The sequence below is a fragment of the Stigmatopora nigra genome, chromosome 14, assembly GCF_051989575.1.
Source record: "Stigmatopora nigra isolate UIUO_SnigA chromosome 14, RoL_Snig_1.1, whole genome shotgun sequence".
NCBI lineage: Eukaryota > Metazoa > Chordata > Actinopteri > Syngnathiformes > Syngnathidae > Stigmatopora > Stigmatopora nigra.
In genome coordinates, this window is record NC_135521.1 from 6,720,699 (window position 1) to 6,735,467 (window position 14,769).

General features: G+C 40.9%; 1 protein-coding gene and 1 long non-coding RNA gene across 4 annotated transcripts in view; both read right to left on the reverse strand.

Annotated features, from left to right (window-relative positions):
• Window positions 1-14,769, reverse strand: part of LOC144207000 (uncharacterized) — an 85,925-nt gene that overhangs the window by 44,097 nt on the left and 27,059 nt on the right. Inside the window, exon 1 of one of the 3 annotated variants that reach the window (XR_013328538.1) lies at window positions 6,622-7,312. The exons of the other annotated variants lie outside the window; for them this stretch is intronic. This is a non-coding gene — a long non-coding RNA (uncharacterized LOC144207000). Of the gene's footprint in view, window positions 1-6,621; window positions 7,313-14,769 lie in introns of those variants that run through there. 3 annotated transcript variants of the gene reach the window in all.
• On the reverse strand, window positions 2,975-6,625 carry slitrk2 (SLIT and NTRK-like family, member 2). Its single transcript, XM_077732153.1, has one exon. It carries the CDS (start codon window positions 6,529-6,531, stop codon window positions 3,841-3,843), a length of 2,691 nt encoding a protein of 896 aa, XP_077588279.1. The 5' UTR covers window positions 6,532-6,625; the 3' UTR covers window positions 2,975-3,840.

The following is a 14,769-nucleotide window of genomic DNA, read 5'->3' on the forward strand; positions in this document are numbered from 1 at the left end:
AAAAACATCATTTAATGTTTGCTGTAATCAAAAATAGATAAATAAACTAGATTCTATTTCTAACATAGCTAGAGGCATACTTAATGTAAAAAGTGATAACTATGCAGAGACACACTGGTCTCTCCTGAGAGGAAAATGAATGGGGGCAGTCAGTTACCAAAAATGATTAAAATTGTAGGTGATAAAATCACCTTTCACACACACAATTACGCCCAGGAAGAAAGATGGCAACATACGGTCACATCCACAGAAAAGAACGTGAAAATGGCCTCTGTAAATCAACGTAAAGCAACATCCCCCATGCTTCATGACAGAAGCCCTTATGTTTCAAAGTCATCTCTAAATCGCTTAGCCACAAAATGAGCCACTCAACAAGCATACCAATTTAAGTTCTCCATCACACGGCACCGAGAGCGAGAGAAATGAGAGCGAAGGAAAGCATACTAGAGACAACATTCCTATTCATCCACTTTAATCAGACCTGAGAGCACTGCAATGATACCGCCAGTCACCCAAGCGCAGTTTGGATATATGAACACATCCTCACCCGCTCAATCCCACATTCATTCACTCATACGGTGGAGTCCTAGGCTTCAAGATAAGAGAAGGGAGTGTTCTGCCGGAAAAAAAGCCTCCTCATTGGTGTGCAATGCTGCACCTTGCTAAGCCTCCCATATATCCCCAGTTTGTGTGTGTCTGTGTGTGTGTGTGTGTGTGTGTGTGTGTGTGTGTCTGTGTGTGTGTGTGTGTGTGCATGCATGTGTGTCTTAAAGAGAGAGGGGATTTTTTTTTCTCCCCACTGCCACTAAAAAGACACAGAGGAGCAATTGTGCCCAAGGAAGGAAAATCACTCTGTTTTCAGAGAAGAGGAATGAACGACACGATTTCCTCCCTCTCTCTCTCTCCTTTTTCCTAACCTCTCTCCTTCAGCCTTCCTGCTCTCTCTTTCTTCGCCTTCCCATTCACTAAGCAGCTGAAATGGCAATGCTTGTTAAAAAAAGAGGAGGAAGGAAAAAAAGGGAAAAAAAAAAAGAGGACCACATGACAGCATTCACAGCTTTCCCTGCCGCAGCATCTCTTCTGCTCCCGTAGCAGAAACCGCAAATGAAAGCAATTCTGCATAAAAAGTTAAACACTGGCGGGCCACAAGTGAGAGCGGAGATGTTCAAAAGAATAGAGTGTGGAGGTAGGGAAAAGTGTCTGGGTTCAGAAGAAAATAAAATATGGCATGAGGCAGCGAGATTAATCTCAGCATTAGAGGAGATTGCTTTTTCAGCTAGAACAACAATGTTGAGCAAAACTCTGCTTACAAAGAGAAACTGTGATACCTTGCTGGTTTATTGAAGCAACCCATTAATCATTGCCTACTATTGGGGATTTATTACTCTTTGCCAGATAAAAGTCGGGAATTGCTTGAAATTTATGACATATGTAGGGTACAGAGAGCTTTTTGTCATTTTATTTATCCTATTCCATCCAGGTCACCTGAATTTTGCAAAGCACTTAAATTGATGACGTTACACGATGGAAACTGCATTGAAAATGCCGTATTTCCTGCACTATAACGCACACTTTTTTCCCCATTGTTTGGCTGGGCTTGCGACCAATACTAAAGTGAAACTTCCTCCCGAAAATGTGACTTGTTCTTCAGTGCGACTCGTGTGTATTTTATTTTAGTCTTTGGCTGCGACTAAAACTCAGCTTGCTTTAAAAATTAAACGGTTTTATCCATTTTATGGACATTCTCGAGATCAGCTTAGTACTTTTGCCCAAAACACCTGTAAAGTCTTAAATTAAAGCATGTCATATAATTATGCTACTATTGAAATATCTGTTTCCATAATAATCAGTTCACAACACAAACTGCAATCTGCATCGACTCTTTAAAACCGTCAAAAGTAAACACACTGTCCAACAGTAGAAAATGAAGATAGGTGGAGTCTAAAAATAGGAATTCTAGCCTGTATTCCAAAAATAACTAAATGTTTTAGTACACCAACAGTACAGCAAGTTAGGTCACCACCAATTCATCTGTTTGGAATACTATTTCATCATATAACAACAACAAAAAGACTTAATCTCAGTGTATCAATTTGGTGACGTGCAATACATTCTCTCGCACATTTCTCTTAAGGTTATAGGCAGAGCTACAATATTCACCGAATATTTGCGTGACAGACTTGCGTAAGACCCAAATCGTGACATCGTTTTGCTACTCGGTTCTCTAAGAAATGAACGCTTATTTGCCCGATGAGCAAAAAGTCAGAATTTGGCTCCGGCGCCAGATTATGTGCAATAGACAGCGACGACCCAGAAATGAAGACGAGGACAAAACGCGGGAAATGTTGGAGGGTGAGCTTGTGTGGAAAACATCAGGGGTGGGATTAGATTTGAAGGCCATTGACAGTGTAAGAAGAGCGCGTGCAGGGAAATGGTTAATCCGTGTCACATTAGATGACAGCAGTCTTAAAATTAATCACAAGGGGATGATTTTCACAAAGTAATATTTGAACACCCTCATGTGGAGAAAGCATTCTATAACAGATTCCAAAGTGAGACATCTTTGTGCTGCATTCTTCTCTGTACTTAAAGCCCTGCCATTAATTTACTTCTCAACCTGGGGGGAAAAAAAAACAGTATTCCCAAGTAAAATTGCATAAATTGGATTTTTACACTTTAGTAACTATTTCTCTTATCAAATATATTCTGTCTTTGACATAGGATAGACTTAGTTCCCCAAAACATAAAGTGTGGCTTCAAAAAGGGGGAAATTCATTGAACTAAGAAGAAAGTGTGATTTAATTTCACTGGAGAGAAGCATGTGCTCCAAGCGAGCTCTATTTTCACTTTCTCTCCCGCCCACCACACTCACGCATACAAACATCTTCCCAAACACCCTCATTAATGCTAGTCACAACACGTGACGCATATACAAAAATAATCATGCACAGTCCAAACAAAATGCACCTCAAGCTCAGGATCTGTACAAAGTGCGCCAGTGAAAATTTAATGTCACAACTGTACTGCTTTGTATTGCTCCCTCATAGCATACAATGTTTGTTGAAAGGTTGTACATTGCCAAAGATCGAAAAGGAAATCAATCAAACTTCATATGTCAAAAGTTAGAGATGTCACACCCATTTTCAAGTACATTTCTCTTCACTTTTTTGTTTTCGACTGACAAATATATCTTTGCGTGAAATTTACATAAAGATCGGACTCGATAAAATACATTTTCCAGATAAAATCCATCTGTAGAGAGCATTGATAACAAAACCAGTGAGTGCAAAGGCACTTCATGGAGTAAATGCAGTGAGATTAGGCTCAATACATTTCAAGAGGTTATTTTTGATGACTTTCTCCACTCACCATTTACATATGCATTCTATGTATATACAGGAATGTCATTCTGTTGCTTTCTTTTTCCCACCCAGTCTGCAAAGGCCCATTTTTATCTCGTCTCGTTATCTCATGAAAAATAAAATTCCGTTTTATAAAATAAACACAGAAGGCTATATTTCTACACAGTCTTTTCATCATCGGAGTCTTGGAGGACTTTCTTTTGGGAAAGACTTGAAATAATTGATACTTTCTTGGGGAAAAAAATAAACCTGCCTTATAATATACTTTTTTTTATATATATATATAGTTCTTTATACATATTCAAAAGAAAATACAACACTCTAAAGGTTTGCTTTCCATTGCTCATCTGAGCTTTACCTCAGAGATAAGATGTAGTGGCTATTATTGTTACTTATTTATTATCGTGTAATCATGATGAACGTTGCAAAGGACCTTGGGAGCAAAGACGGGTCAGAAGTGGAATAATTCATCATTATCTTACAGCTGGCTCATGGCAGTCTGTTTTTCCAGAACTTCCAAATAGTCCGGTTCTGTTTTTAGCTTGCCGTGGAGAAGAAATTGGTGCTCGCCATTCTTGGGCTCCACCCCTAAACATTTCCTGGGGGTTCCGTACAGCGCGGTTTTGTTCAACCTGTCCTGGTGGGCGACTTGTCGCGGGGCCGTGGCGGCCTCGTACGGGGGTACGATGCAAGGTCTCTTGGGTAAAGTGCAAAAATTGTAACTGAAAGGAGAGGTGCCGGCAGCTGTGGGAAGCTCCTTGTTTAGCCTCTCCCCTACATTTTGATATAACATCTCAGGAGGCGATGTTGGCGATTTATCCATTAAATCCACCGCGCTGATGGTATAAGCTCCCGGGCTACGTGCGAGAATATCATCCTTCTTTGCATTCAGCGGCCCCAAGCTTAACTCCTTGAGGTTTCGGTAATATGCCACCTGCTCGCCACCTTTCTGCATGTAAATGGGATTCTGGCACATGGAACCCACAGGCGGGGGGATGTAATTGTATACATGACTCTCAGAATGCTTGTCTTGCGTCGGCTCGGGATTGTAGGAGCCGTACTGCACTTGGAAGGAGTTCAGGTTGATGTTGTTGGAGCCTGTCGGGACATGTTCCACCCCCTTGCGTCGCTTGAGGACAAAAACAAAGAGGCCCGCTCCGAAGCAGACGGACAGAATAAAAACAACGAGAAGTCCGAGAATCAGGACCGAGAGCGGGACCTCCGGAGGCGACTCCGGGGTTTCCATTCGCAATTCGGTGGGGCTGGCTGAGGTGAACCAAGCGGAGAGCGAGGGTGTCGGTGTCTCAGTGCTGGGACTCACCAACGTAGGGGCTCTGGTAGGGGGGGCGTATTGAGGAGGGGGCCCTTCACTCGGCTCAGGACAGATGGCCTCATTGCGCAGTGAGCGCAGCAGGCGACCAGCGTGCTTGGAGGGTGAGTCACAAGTGATTTCATTAACCACTACGCTGGTGCTGGACAGTTCCATCCAATTTTTGAGTGCTACAATGTGACAGGTGCAGTCCCAGGGGTTTTCCTGGAGGTCGATCTGAATGAATGCAGATAACTGGTCAAGCACGCCCTTAACCGGGAGATAGGAAAAGTGATTATTCCGCAAATTGAGTCTCGTTAGCGTGGTGCCGGCGAAAACATTGTCAGGCAGTGACCTCAGCAGGTTATTGTTGAGGAATAGCAGCTGGAGGTTGTGCAGAGCGTTGAATGTCTGCGGTAAAATGTCTTTGATGACGTTATATTCCAAATAGAGGTACTGGAGTGACTGCAGGCCAGAAAAAAGCGATTGTGAAAGTGACTGGATGTAATTCCCATTCAGGTAGAGACGTCTTAGATTGGTCAGGTTTTCAAAGGCGCCTTCCTGAATGACGGCAATCCTGTTATTTCCTAAATGAAGCAGCTCCAGAAGACTGTACTCCGTTAGATCGGTTCTGTATATCACTTGAAGGTAGTTACCAGTCAGGTGCAGTTTCTTTGGATAGGTGGGCTTAGGGTTCAACTCACTTATGTTCTGCAACTTCCGTTCCTGACAGTTGATGTTGAGTCCACTGTCCGGATTTTGCGAGGTGCACACGCACACGCCGGGACATAAAATGGGCACAGGGGAGCGCGTCTGGTAAACCATGATAGGTCCAAAGACATGCTTGTCCTTCCCGATGCGAGCAGTGGGCCTGTATCGCATTTTAGGAGGCCGTGAAGCTTTAGGCATACGGGTGGGGGATATTATGCCGGGAAGGTAGGTGGCGGCGGGCATTGCCCCTTGAAAGTGAGAGTCGGGAGCAGGGTGGGCACGCTCGCCAGCGTTTCGTCGCGGGCACAGGTCCTGTTTTATCAGCTGGCCAATATCTTTCCCGTGTAGCCTGAATGGCGTCTCGCATACAATGTCCCCGACAAAGACGGAAATGGTGTCCAGCCAGGATTTGAGCGGGATCAGATCACAAGTGCAATTCCATGGGTTTTCCTCCAGCTGGATCTCCATGATTCCACCAATGTGTTCCAGCACCCCAGCAAAGGGCAAGGTCTTGAGCCTGTTACCGCGTAAATCCAAATGGGTGAGCAGCACAAAGCGGAAAATGTTGGGAGGCAACGATAAGAGGAGGTTGTCATTGAGGATCAACACTTTAAGCTTGTTCAGCTTACTGAAAGCAGCAGGTTCAATGGTGCTGATATAATTATAATCTGCCTGTAAATACTCCATACTCTCAAGTCCCGCAAATGTGTCCTCCTTTATCCCCTCCAGGTTGTTGTTGTTCAAGTGCAGCCGTTTCAAGGCGCGGAGCCCCAGAAAAGCGTTCTTTTTGATCTCCTGTAATCCGTTATTCCCCAGATGCAGAGATGTGACATTGGCGTAATTGACAAACTCATTTGCACTGATACGAGACAGGAAGTTCCCATTTAGAAAAAGATGGGAGATTTTATTCGGGGGCGCCTGGTACTGGCTGACAGTAGTAAATCCTTTATTCTCACAGTTAATATTCAAAAGGTTCTCTCTCTCCTCGCAAGCACAGCCGATCCCGCAGATATCTTTGGAGGCTGAAGTTTTGCGGCTCTCCGTCTCAGATGGCGACAGGCTGGTGACCGTGAGGACGCTCAAAAAGAGGACACCGCTCAGCATTTTTACTGCCAAAAGTGGATCTAGGATCCCATGCGGATCCAGCATTTAAGTAGGCTTTGTGAGCTTTGGTTTGAATGAGAAAAGTCGAGGAGAGAGTTGACACATTAAGGGAAAAAAAAAAGAAAAATCACTCACGCACGAGAGACGTCAAGCACGACGGTGCAAAGCAGCCAGCCAAATCAACGATTCGAATTGAATGATGAGGGCATCATGGCAAAATAGATGTTGACTGACCTCCACTTGGGAAGTGAAAACAATTCCAAAATTCCTCAGTCCCCCCAAAAAAAAAGAGACAATCCTTCACATGAAATGAATCCTGCCTGGAAGACAGATGTCGGGTACGGCCAAAAGCAGAATCATCCTAAGGAATCCCAATTCACTGCCTCTCTTTTTTTTTTTGCTCAAAAGCACCACATATTCAGAGGCTTCTTGACCAGCAGCATCTGCAGCAAATATTCAGCGAGTGACACGAGTGGCTGTCCGCTCCCCCCCTCTCTCTCTCTCTCCTCGTGTCAAATCCCCCCCAAAAAAAGAAAAAAAAGGCTCGTCATTTCAGTCAATAAAAGCCATCTTTAAAAGTCCCAGGGGGGAAAATACTGCAGTTATTGAAGAGTGACGCAAGACTAGATTTCCTTGTCTAGAAAAACGAAGGAGGGGAATAAAAATGAACTCTTGGGGAGGGAAGCAGCAAGCAGCGTTACATGAGAGGGAGAAAGAGTCGGGAGAGAGAAAGAGAGAGATGGGAGAGCTATCTTCCCTGAGATAAAACATAACTGGAGCCTATGCTCTTGCTACTCCTGCTGCGTTCACACAATGAGAGCGGTACTGAGTGTCTGCTACTGCTGATTGTATGTGGGCATGCGTGCTTTTCTGTGTTCGTGCGTGAAGAGGAGAGAGAAAGAGCGAAAGAGAGAAAGAGAGAGAGTGCAAGTGAGAGTGAGAGCCAGGAAGGCAAACCCACGGGTTATCACGTCAGTGAGTCTGACACATTCTATAGATTCTCTCTCATCCACCAGCACACACCAGGTAGCAAATATAACAGTGTCAAAAAGAATTTACAATGTACACTGCTGCGGGAGCCCATCCCAGCTGACTCTAGGTGGACAACACCCTAGACTGGTCGCCAGTAAGTCGTAGGGCACACATAGCGACAGACAAGCATCCGTAGTCAGTGGGAAGCGATTGATATCACGCTGCACGCATCCAACTCAGGCCAAAGAACCGTTGCACCATCAGGTGGCACAATGTACAAATGATCACACAAAATATTTGAATAGAGATATTCATTCATTCATTTTTCGTGCAGCTTTTCCTCACAAGGGCCACGAAACTGGTTACCAGCCAATCACAGGGGCACAAAGAGAGAAACAACCATTTAAAGCTCACGGCTAGAGACAATATGGCATAAATTTAGCCTAAGATACGTTTTAGAAAAAAAAACACTCAGTTTTATTTTCCATTTGTGTACGTCTCTCTTGCAGCTCAGGATGATGCAGACATGGAAATTTTAATGATAAAACATGCTCCACTTCAACAGCTGTTAGGTGGCCTTCTCGGCAATATGCAATTTCTAGTAAGTGGTGTTGAGAAAATGTTCCTTTATAGATGAATCCACAGGATAAAAACTGACTCATCGAACAAGAAATGGCTCAATAATGAAAACTGTCGAGTTCTTCTCACACGGAAACTCACAAAGCGTGCTGCCCTCCTCCCAGCCAGGCTGCCTTACATATATCCCCAAATGCGTCATGTTTTGTCTAAAAATGTGTCTCACTCAAGACTTCTCAACTCCAATAATGGATCACGTGGTACAAAAACAGTTGATGGCCAAAGAAAGGGATCTACCAGAATGTTCCCAAATGCATTTTGGATTATTCAGCATTAGCATCAATCTGTCATTTATCTCTGCAAAACATATTAATGCGTCAATTGTGTTTCCTCAAAATAAATGTGTCCCGCCTTGGATATTTGGGATTGTGTAGTTGCATAAATGACAGGTGGATTATTCCTAATCACAAAAAGTAAAAAATAAAATATTGGGCAAATTGCAGGCAGAAGAATTTGACAATTTCAGGGACAGTGGTCAATAAAGGACAACTTTGCAAAAGTAGAACAGTCCTTTATGCAATTTGAACAACCCTTCGTCTGATCTAATGATTCACTGGGTCAGAGGGGTCAAAAGAATTGGATTGGATTGGACAACTTTATTCATCCCATATTCGGGAAATTACATTGTGGCAGTAGCAAGAGCGTGATTAGACAGAACTGCAAAGCAAGAGCCCAAAGTACAAAGCAAATCAAAGTAATGGAATAATCAAATCATTAAAACATAAAAGCAGCAAAAACTAAAAACGAACAAGAGTGGACGGAGCTACCGTGGCCCAAGAAAAGACAATTACGATACGTAAGAAGAGCCTCATGTAAGAAGAACCTTGCAAATGTATATATGTAACCAAGCTCAAAAATAAATCTTAAGCAACTCAGATATCTTGTGTCTCCTCATCGCTCCATATCGAACTTCAACTCGTGTTAGCCGACGTACTGATGACCAAACAATGCCTATGGTTACAGAAACCAGTTACAATCAAACAGGTGTGGGATTTAAACCCTGGGAATCTAATCTCAAACATCTATTCGCTGAGCCAAACCTAATTTTCCTTCAACCTCAATATGCAAAATTGGCCAAATACATTTATGATACAGCTGCAATACAGACACAACCCTGTCACAGGGAAAAGTGAAGGATTTGTGCTGTGAAGGGTGGTGCCACCTCAAGTTATAAATATGTAATTTTGTTACTCCCTAAAACTGTCTTGTTGTCAAGCGCATCAAGCAATTCTAAATTTCTAATCAGGTTAAAACACATTTGGCAAAGGGAAGAAATAAATAACTTGAAGCAGTCAACTCAGAATTCTGTTGCAAGTGATGTCCAGCCCTGACATTTTTACATCCAGATATTCAATGCAATTACATACATATATATAACAACCAATATGAAATACTTGTACTTCAATTATTCATCAAATGATCCTAATATTTTAATACTTGTTAAAGAAATGTTTTTGTTAATAGATCTAAAATGGTTGACAATGGTTTAGCTGAGCTGTTCTTATTTTCAAGGTTGATTTTCAACCCTGAAAAGTTATTGTTTTGATTCTGCGTTCACAACGAATGTCTGGTATTCCACCATTACCATTTGTATCTTACAATTGGTTAGAAAATTTGCTTTAATTTAAATTGTCTAAATTGCAGTGTATAGCTGATTGTTCTACGACGAAACACCCAAATGTTTCCAATGATGTCAAATTCTCTATGGAGCACAATTTCCTGCAGGTGTCTTGAGCTTGGGAATTCAGACCCCCCGACAAAGACAAGCTTGGCAGGATGAGTAAAAGCAGAGAAATAAATCTGTCCCATCCGTCAATTATTGATTTCATAGCCACCGTTACAGGGAGTACTAAATTATAAGAAGGATGCCACATTGGTCGGTGCATTTCAGTGTCAAACTTTCTTTTTGTCTTTAGTACACATTGTGAGAAGGGCTTGTATGTAAAACTAAACAATACATGATTTTAAATGAAATTATGATACATACACTATAATTGTAGTTTTTGATGGCTTTTAAACTTAGTATACAAACTGCCATGGACCAAACATAATCAAACAAGTGAAAGCATTTTCTCCGAAAACTTAGACTTCTGAACCTTACTAGAGAAAGACTAATAACCTTAAAAAAACGAGTTTTTTAATCTTTCTTTACTAAATGCCTACCGTATTTTCTGAACAAAATGTTCCACTTTTTTATATGCTTAAACTACTCTCGCGCTGGTACTTTTTTTTTTTTTTTAACTCACCACTCTTAATTGAAAACTACTGCAGTAGTGGTTCCTCTACATCTCTATTTGGCACGTCCAGTGCAATCAGCCTTTGGTATTATTCTAACATTTTCTCATTGAAGCAAATACCACCAGACAATAGATCAACCTTTAAATGTTTCCCCAGTGGCACCCAGCTAAAGTTTGTTAATTGCTATTGAGGACTTAATCGTAGGGAATGACTCAGTCTTAGCTATTCAATGATGTGAAAAGCTCTCTGTTTACCAAAGTTTGAAACATGGCCTACATAGAAATTTCTGTGAGTTTTGTCACATTATTGACCCTAACCCTAACCCTAACCCTGTAATCGCAAATTTTCTGCTAATTTTCTTTTCCTCTTTTAAATGTTTTGTATTACAATGAAAAAAATAATAACACAAAAATTATAGTTTCATTAAATCTCCTATTTTTTGTTCAGCCTTTCAGATGACAGTGATGCATATGAAAAAATATCTTTGATGAATACGTCTTTACAGGCAAATGGAAGGAAATTGGATAATTTCTTAAAAGGTCCACTCGAGTTATGAAAACCACTAAGCCAGAGAGTCAAGAAACTGAACTACTATTTACACTGCAAAACCAAACAGCATAATCAAGGTTTCCTAAATTTCCTGTATATTGCCTCTGTTGCACAGAGGCACCTGACTTGAAATTTACTGCCAATGTGTGTCCCACCATACTGGACAGACTCATAAAAGCTTAATGCTTTAAAGACGGTGGTTCAATGACACGGCTCTCAAAGGATAAAACAACCTGCCGCCTCTGTAACCTCAGCTGGGCCTTTCATCACGTTCACACTTGAGCCCCTCCTAAGCTGTTTCACTCTAATAACTCCCACATCCCCTCGCAATCTGTGTGGAAGGTGCTTGGCAGCAGTGTGTGACCGAGAGATTTGATGTAAACATTGCAGGTAATGTATTTGGCTTGCTTATGAGTGACTTAAAACGAATACAGTAATCCCACGCAATTTCAACTTTTGTAGCTTCATTACATGGCAGATTTGTTTCTGGGGAATTTTTTTTCTAAACTGTTTTATTTTTTGAATCATTATCACGGCCATGTCTGGTCCACATTAACCGCGATATACGAGGGATTACTGTAATCTTTCCTCAGAAATAAATTCAATTACAGTGTTACCTCTGAATTGGCTCCTTACAACTGTATGTTGATGCATTCAATGAGCACACCCATATTGAGCCGCACACACACCGCATGGACACAGTTCTAAGCACGCTACTGTTCCGTAATACACTGGCCACTAGAGATGATAGATTGTGAATCAACAGAGCAGCCAAGATGGTGTGCGTGTGTGGCTATGTGCGTCTGAGCTCTATAACTTGTGGGGTTGTCAGGGTATTCCTAGAGTGAGGTGATGTACTGTCCACGGGTTACCAATCTGAAAAGTGCTGAGGTTCACAACATGGTGGCGAGTTAGAGAAAGCCATATACCACAACGAGAAGATGGCAACATGAATGGTAGGAATAAATCCTTACTTAAATCAATCTCTCTCTCTGGAAACATAAAAAGGTTTGCCAACTGTGAAGCGACGCAATAACCGTCGCCTGAGAATTGTTCCCTTCCTGACCTCACTTCTGTTCCTGACCTCACTTCTGCTTTCAATTGTTAACATGAGGTGGAACTTGAGTTGTAGAAATAGAATTTCACATTCATGGACTTTCTATAACCGCCTGCCACCATTTAGTTTATTCATGTCTCTTTAGACTTCTGTGTCCAGGCTGCGCTACAGATAACAAAGGTCAGAGCTCAAAACCAAAACATTCTGTGTGTCGGCGGTTAGCTAGCCTCATTTTGGGATTTCGGATCTAATTCCAGCTTTCTTTTAAACTCAATACTACAGATAAAGGTTGCTTGAATAAAATCCCTCTATGGTTTTAAACCGATTTCCCCGGTGAGCAACATATTATCATCTGAGGTAAGGATTTGCACAATTGGTTGCTGAAGTCCCTTCAGACCTGCTGTTCTGCGCAGCAATTAAATCACAACGGCTGTACAAGCATTTACATGAAACTATTCCACGAAGGGCCGCCGTCATTTCATTCCAACCAAATAAGACGAAACATTGTAATCAATAGCAATGTTTTGTAACTGTAGTCAGTTGAGTGCAATCACATGCTGCTTATTTAACAAAAACCTGATTGGTTAAAATCAGGGATTTGGATCAGTTGAAACAAAAACCCCAACTCACAGCAGACCTAGTTGGAGACCCCTAATTATCATGATAATCCTGCCTTTTAAAACTTTTATGACTGTGTTTGATGATCAAACGGAAACACGTGATATAAACGATTGTCAAATACTCAGGAGAAAATCCTATGTAATCGACTTTCATCGTTACTCCTGTTATTGTGAGCAGAAACGGAGACCCCAAATTGTCTTCCAAATGAAAAAGTTAGCCCCAAGTGACTTACATAATTTAACAACTTGCTCAAAGTTTCAAAAATATGTTTACCGTGTCTCTGCGGGCACAATGGATGGAGATGATGGTACAAGCAAATGTTTTCAAGCCATGCAAGAGCTCTTCAGGATATTGCACCTCTCTTTCGGGACCATCTCTAAGTACTTTTCCATACTTCACAACTCAGACATGACATTTGTGTTTTCTGGGAGTTTCCCTCTTGGATAACATATCTCTGATGTCAACAGAATAACGGGTTGATAACTTTCTATTTGAGATCTACATTGACATTGAAGGAAGGGCTGTCACTAAATTGGGCTACGAAATCAAGAAGGTAGTTTGTTGGTTCCGGTGCTGTTTAAATCCTTTAGTATTCCTGACATTTTACAGAAATTTGCTTCCTAAAAAATGATTAGTAATGTTTTTCATGCACTTGATCAGGAAAAAAAAAAAACCATGAATGAGTTTTACAAACGATTTTGTCATTTTCTCACTAACAACAACAAGACCACTTCTAATTTGTACTGACAATTTTTTCATGGAAATGTGTTTTTTATTTTAATTACTACTAATTGAAATGATCTAACCCTAATCGGCCAATCTTTAATTATAAAATATTGCACAGCAGATGTGCAGAGGTGAATAAAATATATTCCATATATTGGAAAATTACTTTACCCTTAAAATTATTTTCACTCAAGCTTACTTTTTTTACAGAGGCAAACAAATCATTGGTATGAATTTGTACTCACATACAAATAACACAATATCTCACCTTATCTGAAAACAAATTTAAAAACAGTTTTCTTTGTTGTTAGATTTAACTTAGCCCATGGCAAAATGGGTGGGTAGACTATTTTCATGAAAGTTTGAACAGCTCAACCCAAGAGAATGAAAGAAAACTTTAACAACTATTTTTTGAGCCTTCAGGTGGGATTAAAATACAAATATATATTCCTACACTGCTACATTTAAAAGGCTTAAATTGATAAATGTTAAGTTCAGTAGCTTCAAAAGAAGAACACACACTAACGACACAAACTTAAAATAGACATAAATGGATAGTTATAAGTATGTACAGTTGAAATCCTTGAATTAATTTACTGTCTTTGTGGGCATGCATATACGTCAGGTTCAGCATTTTTACAATGATTAATCAAGAACAAAAAGGCTGGGAGGCTTAGGGGGAGTCAAATTCTAATGTCTTGGTGTCTTGCTGTGTCGTTGAGTGGATTAGACAAAAGTCAGTGAGCTGGAAAAGTTCTGACAATAAACAACCCTCCGTGATGGGAACATCCCACAATTGGTATCCTGGGACCCATTTGAAGAATGTCCTGAAAACAGTCAGTGTGTCTTTTCTCCGTTGATCTTGAAAATTGTTCCTATCCTTGCTAATGAATTGGGGTTTCTATGTTCTTGGTCTTTTCCCTGACTTCTCACATCAAATGGCTTGAATAGATTCCACAGAGATTCATTAACATTTGAATATTTCCTTTGCGAAATTCTTTGGATTTGAATCTCAGTGAAATTTTGGTCACACAAGGGTTGTCAATCAAAAGGACTTTTCTACCACATCCCAAAAACATAGCAGGGGTGCTGAAGCCAATCCCAACCAGCTATGGACTGTAGGCAGTGTACACCTAAGGAGAATATTAAAACTCTACACAGGAAGGTCTGAAACAACTCGGAATTCCTCGATTCAGAAGTGGGAGGCTGACCTGCTAATATATATTTCTATCAGTTATTCTTCCTACGATGGATTTTTTTTAAATTTTCTGTCCAAATTGAATTTTCAAATGTGATCCATCATAATTATGTAGTTAAAAATAGCTAATTAATGTCATTACATGTATTTATTGAATCTCAACCCTAAAATACTGAAAATACGTTGAGGTCATTGGCCCGTGTTGGATGTTTTCACTTTGAAAATAAACATGGAAAACATGTGTGCCCTTTTAATTGATCGAAGGACAATCATACACGACTAACGT